The sequence below is a fragment of the Anastrepha obliqua genome, chromosome 1 (genome assembly GCF_027943255.1).
Source record: "Anastrepha obliqua isolate idAnaObli1 chromosome 1, idAnaObli1_1.0, whole genome shotgun sequence".
NCBI classification, from domain to species: Eukaryota; Metazoa; Arthropoda; class Insecta; order Diptera; family Tephritidae; genus Anastrepha; species Anastrepha obliqua.
Window position 1 is genome coordinate 121,854,897 of NC_072892.1, and position 17,970 is coordinate 121,872,866.

Sequence of the window (17,970 nt, forward strand, 5' to 3'; positions counted from 1 at the left end):
AGAATATATTCAGAAAATTGAAAATACAAGTTTTGCCTCCAAAGTACTATCCATCAACTTCAACGCATTTACTTTAACACCAGCGTTTTATCTAGCTCTCGAAGCATTTCTGGAACTCTCTTGCGTACAGTTCTGTTAAAACGCATTCCCCGTAGTGATTTTTCAACTCGATCAAACGGAAAAAAATCGCAGGCAGTCATATCAGGTGAATTCGATGGCTGTTGAATTGGTATTCGTTTCGTTTTTGGTAAAAAAATTTCGGATATTGAAGGCACTGTGCTACGGCGAGCTGGTTTACCACAAATCCTTTCATTTTTGGCGAATTGCTTCACGTAAACGTCTAATAACGCTCAAATAATAGCCCTTATTAACTATCTGACCTTCGATCAAAAACTCCTGGTGTACAATACCTTTTTGATCCATAACAACCGTGAGCATCACTTTATTTCTTCACTGAAAACGACGTGGTTGTTTTGATCTTGGTTCATTCGGAGCTCTCCACTCACTCGTCTGATGTTACTCTCCTGATGTATCGTAAATGAGTGTATTTCTTAGAATACCATTACCGAAACAGCTTCCCAACATTTCTAAGGTTTTCGCACTTTTGATTTCCTTTTTAAACGCAAATTTTGATACGAACTCGTTTTTGCAAATTCAAATTCATTCTTCGGGTAACTTTTTGATCGGGGTGGTATAACTAACAAAATTTCACGGTTTCAGCTGTCTAAATTAAGGACACATTAACATTCTCTGATGGTTTTGCTGATTTATTTTTCTTGTTTTGTTCGCCCTTTTTCTGTAAACTTCTTCATATTTTTAGATGGCGCTGACTATTCATCGAAGGCAAGGCGAACCCATACATTGTCATAGCATTGGTACAAATACCAAAATTTATATGTATGTTTATTTTATTTTTTTTTATTATTTATTTATTTGAAAGAGTAACAACTAATTAATAATTATTCCACTTATAATATTACAGCGCTAGCTACCAGGGGCTTCGGCTTATTGCGAAAAGGAAGAAAATAGTCTAATAGAATTTAAAAATATTTAGACTTATTGGAAAATGCATGACTGATGGTACTTATGCTCATTCGTACTAACATGTGAGCGTAACATGTATACGCCCATCGTATGTACGATTAATCGCCTAGATGTATGTTATTTTTGCAATTTCTTGTTCGGTTCTACCGTCTCTGGGTGTATTCGAGCCTCCGAAATTGCAGCAGTGTTACTTTTCACCAGCGATGCGCGTTTAGCGTAAATTTCGGCACCACTAGCAAAATCAGACGTTCCTGCTCCATGCTCATCACCAGCAAAACAAACGCAATACAAAAAATTTCACTACGGAATTGAGTTAATCGTCGAAAAGTAAGCAAAGTTTTCAAAGAATCCATTTTAAAAATCAATATAATTTATTTATTGTGTTAAGAGAAAATTCAAGCTACCTGAAACCAATTTGCTGCCCCGGTGTCAACTGAATTTTCAAAATAATTTCGATTCAAAGAAGAAATCCCATTTTTGATGTAAAGTAATGAAGAGAAAGAAAATTTATCAAATGAAATAAAAAAAAAAAATACTGAAACAGGGTCGCAGCCTTTAAACAATGTTTGTTGTGTTTGCATGACCTCATACCTTGATATGATAAATGGGTGCAAAATGCCATACTTCTAAGCAAAATGATTTTTGCAATATTGTGGTAGATTATGGGCTGAGGTGTCAATAATGCAGTAATTATTGATGCTTTCCATTTCAATTCAACCGGGCTATTCGGGTCATGTTCTTCGATTTCGATGTAACTCAAATATGTTGCTCTCTGGTCAAAATAATGAGACACGTATTTTTTTGTTCGCCCGAAAAACATTTTTTTCAAGAGTTATCGGCAATTTTGTTTTTCGGCTCAAAATCGATTTTTTTTGATTATATAAGAAAAAATTTTTTTTAAATGCCCATAACTTAGTCAAAAATGAACCGATTTTAATAATTCTGGGTTCAAAATGATCGTCATTACTTACACGACCGACTTCATGTAGAAACAATTGCAAAAAAGTAGTTGAAAATTTTTTATTCACCAAAAAAGAAAAAAAATTGAAATTTTTTCGAAATTTAATATTTCAAAAAGTGTATTTTGTCTTTTTTCATAACTTTTTCCAAATGAAGAGGACACCTCGAACTTCAATTGAGCTGAATGCCCAGTAGCTAAAATGAGTTGTTTTTGAGTAATTGTTTCTTCATGAAGTTGCTTGTGTAAGTCTTGGCGATCATTTTGAACCCAGAATCAATGAAATCGGTTCATTTTCGACCAAGTTATGGGCATTTAAAAAATAATTCTAATATAGATGCCTTCCACTTCAACTCAACCGGGCTATTCGGGACATGTTCTTCGATTTCGATGTAACTCAAATATGTTGCTCTCTGGTCAAAATAATGAGACACGTATTTTTTTGTTCACCCGAAAAATTTTTTTTTGAAGATTTATCGGCAATTTTGTTTTTCGGCTCAAAATCGATTTTTTTTTCATTATATAAGAACTTTTTTTTTTAAATGCTCATAACTTAGTCAAAAATGAACCGATTTTAATGATTCTGGGCTCAAAATGATCGTCATTGCTTACACAAATTACTTCATGTAGAAACAATTGCAAACAAGTAGTTGAAAATTTGTTATTTTCCAAAAAACAAAAAGTGCGAAACAGGTTTTTTACTCAAAAATTCATTACTCAAAAACAACTCATTTTAGCTACTGGGCATTCAGCTCAATTGAAGTTCGAAGCGTCCTCTTGATTTGAAAAAAGTTATAAAAAAAAAACAAAATACACTTTTTGAAATATTAAATTTCGAAAAAATTTCAATTCTTTTTCTTTTTTACTAAATAAAAATTTTCAACTACTTTTTTGCAATTGTTTCTACATGAAGTCGCTCGTGTACATAAGTAATGACGATCATTTTGAACCCAGAATTATTAAAATCGGTTCATTTTTGACTAAGTTATGGGCATTTAAAAAAAATTTTCTTATATAATTAAAAAAAATCGATTTTGAGCCGAAAAACAAAATTGCCGATAACTCTTGAAAAAATTTTTTTTTGGGCGAACAAAAAAATACGTGTCTCATTATTTTGACCAGAGAGCAACATATTTGAGTTACATCGAAATCGAAGAACATGACCCGAATAGCCCGGTTGAATTGAAATGGAAAGCGTCTATTGCGTAGCTTCAACGATCATCTATCCTCGAACTTGTCAACTTAACTCCCGCTTTAGAAAAAACTTCGTTTATAGGTCTTCATTATGTTATGTTATGTTATGTTATGTTATGTTATGTTATGTTATGTTATGTTATGTTATGTTATGTTACGTTCTTAATATCTTTCATGCCCCCAATGAGCGTCAAACCACCCTTTGCCGTCCTTTCATTGAGCTACTACCATATCAAAAATAAAACCACAAATATATGTACGCATATTACTTTATTCATTTGGATGACTTCAAAATGTTACAAATAATTTAAAAATATTTAACTTTTTGACTAAAACATTTCGCTATAAATATGTCTGCACGTACATATAGGTATGTATGTAGTTAACTACCCACTTTAATACTACATACAGATTCTCCTTAGCTTTATTATCTAAATATAGATGTATTACTTCAAAGACACTAAGAATTCATATTTTTCAAGGCTAAGATCTCTAATTAGTACAAATATTTTAGAAACATAAAACTGTATTTCCCTAAATACAATACTCTTGCAACATTCTTAAAAATGTATGAATTTGTTAAAATAAAATTATAAAAGGTCTTTTAAAAAGTGACGCCTAGATCTCAGTAGTGAATAATTTTCATCACCTTTGACATTTGTCAAGTAGACAGATGTATAATTTTACATGATAGAACAACGCGTAAAAGTTATTGAAATTTAGTATGAAAGTGGTGGATCTTTTAGAACAACATATCGCAAAATTCGTGAATTTTTTGGTGGAAAAAATCGTCGGAATGAGTCGGTCCTTCAAGGGCTGGTGAAAATTTTTCAAGAAACTGGTTTTGTTTGGTCAAAGACCAAAAACTGAACGTCATTCCGACGATTTTTCGATTGAGAATATTGCTGCTGTAGCGCAAATTGCTCCTAAACAACCTTCAACATCAATATCTCGACGTCATTGATTGTCAACATGAATCGACTGCTTGAAGAAGAAAATTGAAATTATTAAAGCTTACGAGGAAGACGATTTATCTGTCCGGGGATTAGCCTGTACGTAAGTTTTAATAATAAAATAAATATTAAAATATAAATAATTAATTTAGTACATTTGGTATAACGTCATCACCGTATAATTCTGACGAGTCAGGCCTTTTCTTCAGAGTACCGCCAAATCAAATTTTATCTTTAAAAAATGAGGTATGTCGTGTATGAGAATAGTCATTCTTAAAAAAGCCAAATCCAATCTAATATATTTAGTTTTATGTAGTTTATTGAGTGAAATGTAATATTAATTTTTTATTTTCGTTATTATTTACATGGACTTACACACTTTAATCAAATATGCACTTTGAAAAAATATGTACACATTTCTGTTTGAACGATCTAATATCAATATTTTTTATTGAACAAGATATAGTATTCAATTAATTAAAAAGTTCTTAAATAAGCTACCCTCCCTTGAGCGGACATTTCTCTTGGCTGGGCAAAGGTTGAGTGGTGGTTGAACGGTTGAGTCCGTCAAGGGCAAAGGTTGAGTCCGGGGAGGGAGATTTCACTGTAGTTGTTAAGAGCCGTATTTTGTATAAAAAATAGTGAAGCCTGAAATAATCTAAAGTTTTACATGTTTTATTTTAAAACAACATCTAGGCACGTCGTCTGAAAGATCCTTTACTGCTTCAAAAAATGAAGTTTTTTCAAATGCCGCGCTCAATAGTTGTCGGCTGGGTAATAATTCTAAGTACTAAATGATGATATAAAAAACTTGGATATGGGTAAAATCTCACGTTCGCATTACTTTATAAATAATTTACTTTAAACTAATCTAGACATTTATTCCTAATTTTTTTTTTGAATTAAGAGTAAAAAGGCGACATTTTTTTCAAGACCTTCTTATTAAAATGTTGTACCCTACCACTAGAATAGACATTTTACAAAATACTCGACAATTAGCTATGGCAACATTAATGAAACATAAACTTCTATAATAAAAATATTAAGTTTTGCTAATCAAGAAAGTATTCGGTCGCTGCCTTTTAACCGCCCTTTTTTGCTATACATCACAATTAAAGAGTTTAAATCTAATAAATTCGAATGCAATCGAATTATTATCGTCAACTGTAGGTGTATTCGTAATAGTTTGCAGCCCTGATGATTTTATCAAATATAAAATCACGCACGCCCAAGCCACAAATGAAATCGAAGTGATTCCAACGTTTTCGGGGAATCTTGTAGACGGCCTGAAGGTTGCGCAAGCGCATCAGCAGCCGCCAAATATCCTCCACCGAAACGATGTAGTCGTTCTCAGCATAGAAAATTGTTACCGGCGCCGTAATTAGCTCCAGCTTGTAGTCGGGTGGTTCCAGTTGATTGTACATCAGCCAATTCTTCTCTGGTCCGTAGTCGTATTGGCGAAATTTCGACGAGATGTAGCCTTGAAAGTAGTGCATAATTTGCTTAAAGGAGCCACCCACCGGAAAGTTGGCCATTATATCGGGCAGCAAAGTCTATTTTCAAATACATAAAATACTTTATCATTTTAATATTCATATTAATTTGAAAACCCACCTTGTTGAGATGTTGCGTGTCATAGCCTACCGCTGGCCAAAGGCGGCTGACACACACCATGGGTCGCTCGTTTTCGAAACAAAGCGATGAGAGGAACTTTTTCACAAACTTGTTGGTAGACACCATTTCCATGCCCTCCAACACTTTGGCTACATAGTTTCGTGTGCCCAATATGGGGCCGAAGATCTTAGCCAGCCCGCCTTTAGTATTGCTCACATACGCCACCGGTGCCAGCAGATGTGACGTCTTGAAGACAGCATTGTATTGCGGCAACATTGAGTTCAATACCAGAAAGACGGTGCCACCCTGTGAGATGCCCACAAAATGCATCTTCGCCTCACCCGTACACTGCAGAATGTAGTCTACCATAGCAGGCATATCGAAAATGCTCATCTCATGCCAGCTAAAGTTCCAGAATTCGCGTTCAGTCGCGTTGTACCACACGTTTCGCCGCGTGTAAATATTGCCGCGATTGTTGCCCAGCCAAATGTCGTAGCCTTGACGCCACAACAGATATGGTAATGAGTTCTCGCGACCATTGAGTAGCCAAGCGTCCGAGGAGGCGTAAATTCCGGCTAACAGGAAAACGACTGGTCGACGCGTATGTGTGCCACTTGCCGACGACATCGTTGTGGACGTGTTGTATTGCGGGATGCGGTGTAGTGTGAGCGCATAGCCATCTTTTGTTAGCACATGATGCTTCTCCACCGGATAGCCGTCGCGACGTATGCGTTTAACCTGCAAGAACAAATTGAAGGAATAAAGTAATAAATCATTTTTATTGCGCTTACTACCTAAGTATTTGTGACTATCAGGGATCAAGATGTTTTGATTGAGTGACTGAAGTGGGTAGAAAGACAATAATATAATAGTTAATAGGCGCTATCGGCGTCAATGTGACACTGCAGTGACATGAAGGTGACTTACGCAAATTGTCTACCTGGCTGTCTGCATGGCTCAATTCGTGTCTGGATGAACGGCCAAGCAAAGAGGTGGCGGCGTAACGTCGTACATACCTAAGTAAGTGCATATGTTTATATGTTTGTATGTTCGTGCTATACAAATGTGAGTCTGTATTTATGGATATAACAACCGTAATTGGCCTTCGTTGCCATTTTACTGTGGTTATAATTGCGCTGCACAATGTTTTTCCATTATTATTTGTATACCCTGTATGTGCGTGGCATTCGGGAGCGTATGGCTTTTTTCAATAGACATAAAAATTAAGCTTAATCCGCGGTTCGGGGAAATATATTTCATGTGTCGATTTCGGCTTAGAAAGTGGTTCCATAATTTAGGGTATACTAATGCGAGTCAGATTCTTCCAAATTTAGTGCATCGATAATGAAATAACGAACAAATGTGTTGCGAATACAGAATTTATCCTGAAAGTAATCGTAAGTCTACCAAATTCTGGTCCCCAAACCTCTGAGTAAACGACTGTTAAAGTTTGCTGAACCACAGCTACATTAATCTGTAAACGAATACAAACAAAGAGCTCCTCTGGCAGCACAAATTTAAGCAGAAGAATAGAAAATATTACATAATCAGATAAAATTCTGATAAAATTGAACTCAAAACGTATACAGTGAAGCAAGCAAGATTGCACCACGCAGCACTTCGTCCCATTCCTCGTTCATTGCGCATGAATTTTTGGCAAAGAAAGACATTCCAATGTTGCTATCCCACTCTTTAGCCTCAATATTGCTACCTACATACGATTTTTTTTAAACCTCAATATGAAGTGGCACATCAAGCTTTGGAAGATTACTAAGGGAAGGGTGCTATCAATCGGTCGGAGTACCGCTAGAATCGTTGTTTAGAGTTAAAAGTAAGTCGATAATAAACTTTTGTTCATAATTAAAATTGCTTCTATATTATTGCTAAATGCCGGTAACTTAATTGTAAATTTATGATGCCGCAATCATTAATTGCTAATACGAGGGTTGCTTTTTATATTTCTCATCGTAAGTAATTCTAGGGTTGTCAGGCGCTGTCTCACATTTTCATTGGAAAGTTAAACATATTTTACCATAAACGTACTCAGAACGTTTTGATGTGAGAGCCATATTAATGGTGCCTCCAGTGACTTTTCAAATTCATCTCGGCAAAAATTGGTATTAAACCGTGAACATTTTCGTGCGATTAATTTTCCCAGATGTTCTTGATAATCTTGCTGAATTAACACCTGAAATCTCAATGTCGTGGGATATGATGCTACCGATGTTCAGTTTTGTAAATCGTTTCATGACTGAACTGGGTAACATGGTAAACGTGATGAACGAACGTGATAACATGGTAAACGGACGGATCTCTCAGTGAAGAAGGTGCAGGATGGATGTCTGTGTACCGGGGAAAAGATAGGCGGAAGTATTAAGCAGGAATATTAATATATTTCAAGCGGGAGTCTACTTAATAGAAATATGGTATGCGCTCACTTTAAACTTGAACTTTAACTTTTAATTGAATCTATAAAAAAAGGAGCATAACTGCTCATACTGTTAGCCAGGCAGAAATAAAGGTTGCCAACACTTTCTGGCCGACATGGCCAGATTTATTAAGTGTCCTAGGAAGGGGTAACTTCTTTTCTCTTATTCAGAAAGTAGAGGATGGTCAAAGAAGATCATACTGGGACAATTAACCTATCTGGAATTAAATAAGAATAATTCTAGAATCATCATATGAGGCTTTCTAGATAGGATTATTATTTCTTCCATTTTTTGCAGGTTCTATAAGGAGGAAGATGAAAGCGCCAAACACTTGTTGGCATCGTACCAAAACTGATGCATGAGCGCGATAAACACCGGGCTAGACGTATTTGACCAGAGAAGGTAATATATCTAAATGAAATAAGAAAAATACTAAAATTTATTCTCGAAATTGGACTCAGAGATATACTCTGAGTAGGTAGCAGAATACATTTTTCAGGCCACAGTGCTAAGTCCCCTCATAATATTACTAATAACGCGACAAGAATATATACATCGGTGAACAATAATAATTATACGGCAAGTAACCAAAATTCTTCAGCATTGTAAAATACTGGCGCAATGAATTCTCTCGAAGGTCTTCGATTGTGCTAGAAAATATCGATGCTGCGCGCGAAATTATTGAGTTATGTTGATTCAATGAATTTTAAAAACGCTCTAAAAGCGCGACTGGTGCACTGAAAATTGGTCCAAACGAATCCAAAAGTCGAGAAAATTTTGAAAAACAATAAAACCGTTTTCAGCTACCAATATTATTTTTTCTATTCTTAGACCAAAAATATAAATAGCAACCTTTCTAAAATTGATAAGAGGAAAAAATCTTCTCGTAAAACAGCCGATTAGATTTTTTGATGAATTCATTTCTGAGAATGATCAAAAAATTATATTACAGCGTTAATACAGGACATTGACGACATACCCGCGGATTTTTTCTGATCGTGCCGCTAATGAGTCAACAGAAGAAATTATATGTATCCCAAGGATTGCCATAATCGAATTGAAATATGTTGCTAGCATCACTGCGTTAATGAAATAGATATGAGTAGAACAAGTAAAAGGGGCTTCAAATACTCGTTAAGGGGCGTAACAGATATTTTGGTACCAATTTAAAGAATACCTAAAGGAAAGAAATACCTAATGGAATATTTTAATATTAATATAAAACATTCACTCTGCGCGGCGACCGCGCTTCAAAAAAACACTCACCAGTCCAACGCCAGTTACGCTGCCCACAGTATTTTTGAGTAAAACTCCAATTATATTTCAGACTGAGATTCTGGCAATGCCTTAATTAATTCCACTTATCCATCAGCATAAAACTTTCGTAGAAGATCGATAAGTTTACCATTTCCACTCTTGCCTGAATTTCGTGTTCACTATTTTCTCGGTAGATGGCTGTAGTGATCGATATCTCGACAAGTATCGATCTAACTATGATATTTAAACTTTATGTTCGTTGTCAAGGTGATATTTCACACTTAAAAAAGGAAGTCAAAGGAAGCCAACGAAGAGACAATTCGCTACATTTTATAGTTTTCCTTTGATGAGGGCGAAAATGGAAACCAGGTCGCTGAAATTGTGAATGGTGTTTATGGTGCCGATACTATTACAGCTAATATAATTACGTGGAATTTTGGTTTCGTCGATTCCGGTCAGGTATTTTTGATGTCGATAAAATCACAGAAATAACTGAAGTTGATTGGCTTGTTAGTAGTCGTAGCACCGCCCAGCAGCTGAAGATCGATCATAAAACAGTTTTAAGCCATTTGCGCAAACATTTTAGGCAAAAATAATGGATTTCTTTTTTCTCAATCAATTTATAAGTATATGTATACAATGGTTCTAATCACCAAAACCAAATTTTTGACTCATAGTCCCCTAATGAGTATATGGAATCAACTAGATCCGTTGATAAAATAGCGAAAACCTGTATATACTTTCATTCTTGTTTTCTGGAGTGAGTGCAAGTAGGTCAATGACTAGCAAAAACGCAATTAGCCTCGTAATTCCGGGCCTGGACATATTATATTTAAGTCAGTTAAGAGTGATAATTCTGCAAACGGACGCCGTGCGAAACGTGAAGTTCAGAAGTTACGCCTAGATGTTAGTGGTGAATAACTTTAAGATGATACCTTTCGTCATCTTTGACATTTGCCTAGTATAATTTTACAGGACAGAACAACGCCTAAAAATTATTGAAATTTATTATGAAAATAGTCGATCTTTAAGAACAAAATATCGCAAAATTCGTTATTTTTCTGGTGGAAATAATCGCCCGATTGAGTGGACAATTCAAAGGCTGGTGAAAAATTTCAAGTAACTGGTTCTGTTGAAGTTAGAAAAAAGAGTGGCAGACCAAAAACTGGACGTTCTCTACGCAAAATAGGCATTCATCAATTGACTGTTGGACGGAGTTTACATGTAGACGCGCTCATGGTGGACATTTAAATGATGTAAGTTTTCACATAAGAGTCGTATTTGGAATAAAAGCAGAAACACTTGAATGGATATAAATTTTTACAAGTTTTATTTTAAAATAACTTCTAGGCGTTTCTTTTGAAAGACCCTTCATGTGCATAATATTTCTTAAGATCAAGGCTGGATGGATGTGTTTAGGTAGACCGGAGATCATAATTGAAAGCCCAAGAACTTCGGCTTATTGTACTTGCGACCTAACACGGAAAGTATGAATACAAAAATGGGCGGAGAGGACAGATGTCAGGGCTCTATATTTCTATTTCATATTTCTATTATCTCTCGAAAGGATGCGTATATTGTGCGTTTTATTATTGCTAAATACGTATTTGATGGATTGAAATATTTATTTTATAATACTTAATTTGGAAATAAAATGGACTTAAACCTGCAATGCCATATACGGGCTCATATGAAGTAAAATATTAAGTTTTAAACTCAAAGTAAAAGCTCATTGTGAAAAACAAAAAAAAAGGAACTAGTAGCATATTTTATAGGAATGACTTATTCGATTATTTCGATTTAAATTTTATTTTGGCATTTTTTAATTTATTTTCAGTCCCAGTGCAGTGATGGGTATGACTTTTCGAGTAGTGTTAAATATTTTTAATTGCTCATATTGCTTGTCTAATTTTGGCAAATGCAAATGCCGGCACGTGTGTCGACAACTCAGCAATAAAATCACACATTGACACAGAAACACATACAAGCCAAAGAAAAGCAACAACAGGGACGAGTGACGATAAATTTGCGATAGTAAAGTTTGTCATAAAACTTCCAAAAGCCACGGGTATTTTGCCAATAACAGTAATATCCATTCGTATAGCCACACATATACAGGGTGAGCCATCTTACGTTTGAAACTTGAAATTGCTTTAAGTAAGAAATGAATGATGTGGGGTTTTTTGGAGGACAATTCTTACGATGGCACCAATTTTTCGACACATTTTCGACTGCATGAAGCTGCATTTAATCGATGCTCATATCTGGATTATTTGGCTTATCCTAAATGGCTCCCTACAATATATTGGCCATATATTTAGTTTGGAAAATTACTTTTTTTAAATTCAAAGTAAGAAATGTGTGAAAATAATACAAAATTAAGAATAAATTTACTTTTGCTTAATATGACCATTTTTTGCATTGACTATGGCTTTGAGTCGGTCCAGAAAGGAACCGCAAGCTGCCCGAATGTGACTTGCAGGTATTTTGGCCTACTCGCGGACAATGGTTTTCTTCAGCGCCTCGAGACTGGTGAATATTTTAATATTTCCCAACATTGTTCAACTCATTTCATGAGCCGCAGATGTTAACCAAACTTCACGTCCTAATATGAATATATGTAATTGGCGCGTACACCCTTTCTGGGTGTTTGGCCGAGCTCCTTCTCCTATTTGTGGCGTCTTGATAGTTTTCCCTAAGTTCTAAGCCGACTCCGAACGGAAAACATTTTTTACGAGGAGCTTTTTTTAGTTGACTCATTAAAAACAATCAGTTTTTCAATCAGCTTCAAACGTTTGATGGCCCACCCTGTATATGCTATGTACATTTTCATGTATATTATGTATGTACAACAATTTGTATGACTTGAAATTATGCATTCAGCACCAGCTCCCATTGCACACTCGAATATAAAAATTACACACCCAAGTAGCTGCATGTGTATGTATGTGTGTATGCGGGTATATTTAGTAAGCACGCGACACTCCTACGATTTAATCTGCCCTTGTCGCTTGAAGTTTACCCTCCACTTGACTGACTCCATAGACTCAATAAGTCCAAGCTTTCAATTTGTTACTTGAACTATTTCGCACTCAATTCGCAGAGGAATATACATACATATATGTACATATAAATGCGCGAATGTGTTTCTCAAGTATTTGGATTATAATAAAAGTTTATACGTTGGAAAGGGTCGTGATGTCATACAATTTCCTAAAAATTATTCTGTGTGAAAATTTCCTGGACTATGTTTAAGTTCGTGCGGTTTTTTTTCGAAATTTGAAACTTTATTGACGTAAAATGGTTACAAATTTAATATTCAAAGTATTGTCCATCGCTTACTACTACTTTTTCCCATCTTTCTGGCAATTCACGGATTCCCTTTGTGAAAAATTCGGTCGGTTTTGCCGCAATCCACGAATCGATCCATTTTTTGACTTCATCGTAATTACGGAAGTGCTGGTCAGCCAGGCCATGTTGCATCGATCGGAAGAGATAGTAATCGGATGGCGCAAGGTCTGGACTATACGGCGGGTGGGGTAGGACATCCCATTTGAGCGTTTCTAAGTATGTTTTGACCACTTGTGCAACATGTGGCCGAGCATTGTCATGTTGCAAAATAACTTTGTCGTGTCTATCGGCGTATTGCGGCCGTTTTTCTCGCAGTGCTCGGCTCAAACGCATCAATTGTCGTCGGTAGACATCCCCCGTAATCGTTTCATTCGGTTTCAGTAGCTCATAATACACAACACCCAGTTGGTCCCACCAGATACACAGCATAACCTTCAGGCCATGAATATTCTGCGCCGACGTCGATGTTGAAGCATGGCCAGGGTATCCATACGTTGCCCGACGTTTTGGATTGTCGTAATGGACCCACTTTTCATCGCCAGTCACAATTCGATGCAAAAAACCCTTTCTTTTGTGTCGTTGAAGCAGTTGTTCGCATGCCATAAAACGGCGTTCAACGTCTCTTGGCTTCAATTCATACGGCACCCAATGGCCTACCTTTCGGATCATTCCCATGGCTTTTAAACGTTTGGAAATGGTTGATTGATCAACTCCCAAAGTTTTTGCAACCTCTTTTTGCGTTTGAGCCGGATCTTGATCGAGCAATTCCTCCAATTCGGTATCCATGAACTTTGGCGGCGCACCCTCGCGTTCTTCGTCTTCCAAGCCAAAATCACCACTTTTAAAGCGTGCAAACCACTTCTGGCACGTTCGCTCAGCTAGAGCATGCTCACCATAAACTTCCACCAAGATACGATGACTTTCGGCTGCTTTTTTCTTCATATTAAAATAATGAAGAAGAATTCCCCGCAAAAACACATTATTTGGCACGAAATTCGACATTTTCAAGTGTGGTAAAAATATTGTTGTTTACGCTTCAAATAAAAAACTTATACTGACGTTTGTGCCTTACGACAGTAGCTCTCCAATGAATGTTTGGAAATGTGGATCGATGGAATAATAATCAAGTTACGCCATCTGTTGTAAAACCGCACGAACTTATCGATAGACCTATTATCTTTTAACAAAAAATTGCTGAAACCAGCGCTTTACTTCTGTTCAATTAATCGAATCCAGAGGGTTCTGCCGTTTATACATATTTCATTTTAATTAAATTAATTAGGTTAATACACACATAGTTAATAAATAATTCAATGCGCAGTCAGTCATTTACCATTTTTGAGGTGTTTCCAGTTGATAGGAAGGCTTTCAAAGTCGCCTGACTAGCTGAAAAAAAGTAAATGAGGGTTCCCCTCACATATATCTGCAGCAAAATATTTGAAAAAGTCGAAGGCGGTTCTAAATAAATGAGAGCAATGGTGACGATGTTAAAAACGTTCACGACTTCCCCGGACGAGGAAAAAAAAAGGAAAAAACAAATACCCTTCCAAAGCAAAATCAGAAGATCATTAATTTATTTGTGGCAAAACCGAACTTATCATTGTGTGAAGCTGCAGCAGTTTAAAGGAAAAATTATGGTAATATATTCAAAAACACGATCCAAAGACGTTTGCGCGCAAAATACCTCAAATTCTTCAGCATATTGAAAAAAAATCGCTGCTCTCATTACCACAATCAAGCATTCAGTTAAGATTCTGTTTGGGGCTTCTTCGTCGAAAAACGATCTGACCGCCTATTTGTGTTTATTGGCAATTTGAAAGCAGTTTTGATGAATAAAATTTACCAAAGCATTATTACCATCAGCTGGGAAGATGTTTGGAAGAAGTAGCGCACCTTGGATTTTACAAGAGGACAACGATCTATAGAACTCGAAGGTGTGTGGAGTGGAAACAGCAAAATGTAATTGAAATGTTGGACTGGTCTTCACAATCGCCTGATGTCAACCCTTTTGAAAATGTTTGGGCAATATTTAAGCAAAAGGTAGCTTGGTAGGGGAAATGGTTGCAGTACCAGACTGGTAGTCCCCAAGTAGCAGTAAAACGCCGTTTTGATACCATTTTAAGACTTCCAAGGCGCAGATATCTACAGCCAAGCCCAGAGCTGTTGATGTAACGGAGAAGAATGATGGGATTTAGGCTGGAGCACTGTCTAGGCTGTCGAAGAAAGGATCATTAAGTGACCTTAAACATCTGGCTGCCAAGCCCGGACATTTACAGAAAAAGTGCTCAGTAGTCTCCTTCTCCTCCACTTCTGCAATGGGTATTAAATGGTAAACCCAGCTTTTCTGCGTCAGTTCCGATCGTCCAATGGACGGTAAGCACAGCTACAACTTAGGAAATTGAATGGCGTGGTACTAGGGCCATAGGATTTTCGAAATACCACTCGAAGAAATGGAGTTCCATCTGAACTATGCTTTCCTAAGAAATAAGTTGTGCAATTCTCCTTTAACAACAGTCAAAGGGATGCTGATGACCGAGTGGGAGAAAGCAAAAATCTCAAAGGAAAACAAATGTGAACGGTCAAATAGTTATCAAGACAAATTCGGCTGATTTGGAGCCGATTACCTCCATAACTTATTATTTGTCCCTAATATTATTTGTGGGTTGGAATAAAAATTGGATCTTTATTTTCTTTCTGAATGAAAATTACCAAAGGGTTATTATTTAAATGTTATTTAAATATCTCAAACCTCGTAAAAGATTTTTCGCTGCTGATACTATTTTTCTTTAATCACTCTAGTAATATGAAGATGTACATGTGAGGTCTCGATCGCAGTAGTCGACATTCGTTTGAAGCGTAAAGATACTTTTTATCTGAGTGAGTGTTGCCGACGCTTTCAAAGGGGCTATTTCGAAGTTAGTGATAAAGATCGAACAAGCGAAGGGACACCGAAAAAATTCGAATATACTAAAATACAACAAGTATTGAATGAAGACGCATGTCGAGCCCTTGATATATGCCCACAGAGTTAGATGTTGACAGGTCAACCGTCGGTAAATGTTTCCACGCGATGGGAATGTTCCAGAAAGCAGGTAACTGAGTGCCACATCAATTGAAGGAAAGGAAAGAAAAGATTTTTTGCATCGTATCACCACTGGCGATGAAAAATGGATCTATTATGATAACTCTAAGCATCGAAAATATTGGAGCCTGCCAGATGAATCACGTTCATCGACAGGGGAAAAAAATATTCATGCTTTATTGATCAGGGGATTAGAAGAGTGTCATCTATTATGAACCCCTAAACGATCTGAAACCATCACTGGCGATTGTTACCGACTAGACTAATGCGTTTGAATCGAGCTCTCGAACAAAAGCGGTCGGAATGGGAGGGTAGACATGACAAACTGATTTTGCTGCATAACAACGACAGGCCGCACGTTGCTAAATTGGTCCAGAAATATTTAGAGGGACTGAAATGGGAAATCTTGCCCCACCCGCCGCATTCGCCAGACATTGCATCTTCGGATTACGACCTGTTCCGATCAATACAGTCAGCCCTTATTGGAGAGCGTTTCACTTCTTACGAGAGCATCGCTTACTGGCTCAAAGAATGGATCAAGTCAAAAGAACTCGACTTTTTCATCAGAGAAATCCGTATGCTGCCTGAAAGATGGAGTAAAGTTGTAGCTTCCAATGGCACATATGTACTTCACATAATTGTTTAAATAATTCGTAACTTTGGCTAAGAAAGGACGGAAACTTATTCCCATACCCAATACAATAATAGCGGTCGCTCCTCGGCAGGCAATCTCAAACCTCCGAGTGTATTTCTGCCATGAAAAAGCTCCTCATAAAAATATCTGCCGTTCGGAGTCGGCTTGAAACTGTAGGTCCCTCCATTTGTGGAACAACATCAAGACGCACACCACAAATAGGAGGAGGAGCTCGGCCAAACACCTAACAGAAGTGTACGCGCCAATTATTATTATTATTTATTATAATACAATAATTTTTGACAAATCCACTTTTATTTCTTTTAGTTTGAGTAAAAACTTGGAAATCAAAAAAATATCTCCTTGTCTCTATTCATTTTTTCTACACTGTAGGCGTATAGTCTTACCGCATCTGTAATGATGATATCGCGCGTTTGACGCACGTTAATAAACGCCGCAACCATAAACGTGGATCCTCGCAGCTGCAACTCCAACTGCCAGCAACACAATGCACTTAGCAGCAACACCAACAACGATTCAACGATGTTGCAACCAACGATGGTGACTGCCATAACGCGTGCGCGTTTTGAAGATGCTGCGATTGATGCCGTTGATGTCCGTTGCTAGTTAAACGCGCTCAGTATGTGATTAAGGCGAGTGGTCAAGATGACGCAGAATGACATATTGGACTTTTTTAATATGCAGCGCGTAACGAATTCTACCCGTATAAGTGGCAGCCAACACACTTTGCTTGGCTAACAGCAGCTTTTGTTGCAGCTACTGCCGCGGTGCTTAGTGTGTCGGCTATGAGGCGCAAGGAAGTATCAGCAATAAGTTTCACAAATATTTTATTTCTATCACAATCGCTATAAAAGTCAAAAGTGGCTTCACTTCGCATATGAAATAAAAATAAAGGTTTAGCGTTGGGGTTAAGTGTCAACACTAAATGGTACTTCAATCTTCGATCTCACAGCAGGTTATATGAACATTTGTATGTACGTATGTTTGTATGAGTACTGGACGAGTTGACTGCTATTATTACTTTTCACTTTTCACGTTTTTTGCTACTTATTGACTTTCTTCTACTTGTGTAGAGTTTTGTTTTAATTTTTGCTTTTTGATTTTTCTTTTGTTTTTGCACTTTCATTGGCGGTTTGTAACTTTTTTCGCTCGCAGGAAAAGGTGAAACCTCCAAATCGGTAACATGTATGAATTCCGGGATCGCATTGAAACAAAAGTTGGTAGAGTCGCGTTGCCTGAACGATTGTCGTGCGCGCACTGCTGTCTATAGACTGACTGACTTGGTGCCTCGATCGCCGTATCACCAAAGCCACAGGGGTATTCCATGTACTCCAGCTGATGTGAAGCGCTTCTCTCCGCTGCTGCTTCATGTACGGCACTCGTAGAGACATTTACTGTGCTCATTACGTGCATTACCTTCATTTCGCCCGCTT

General features: G+C 37.0%; 1 protein-coding gene across 1 annotated transcript; it reads right to left on the minus strand.

Annotated features, from left to right (window-relative positions):
* Nucleotides 1-5,309: 5,309 nt before the first annotated feature.
* Nucleotides 5,310-17,757, minus strand: LOC129235940 (lipase 3-like). Its single transcript, XM_054870032.1, has 3 exons — nucleotides 16,924-17,757; nucleotides 5,764-6,501; nucleotides 5,310-5,702 (listed from the first exon to the last, which is right to left on the minus strand). Exons 1-3 carry the CDS (start codon nucleotides 17,086-17,088, stop codon nucleotides 5,310-5,312), a joined length of 1,296 nt encoding a protein of 431 aa, XP_054726007.1. The 5' UTR covers nucleotides 17,089-17,757.
* Nucleotides 17,758-17,970: the final 213 nt, after the last annotated feature.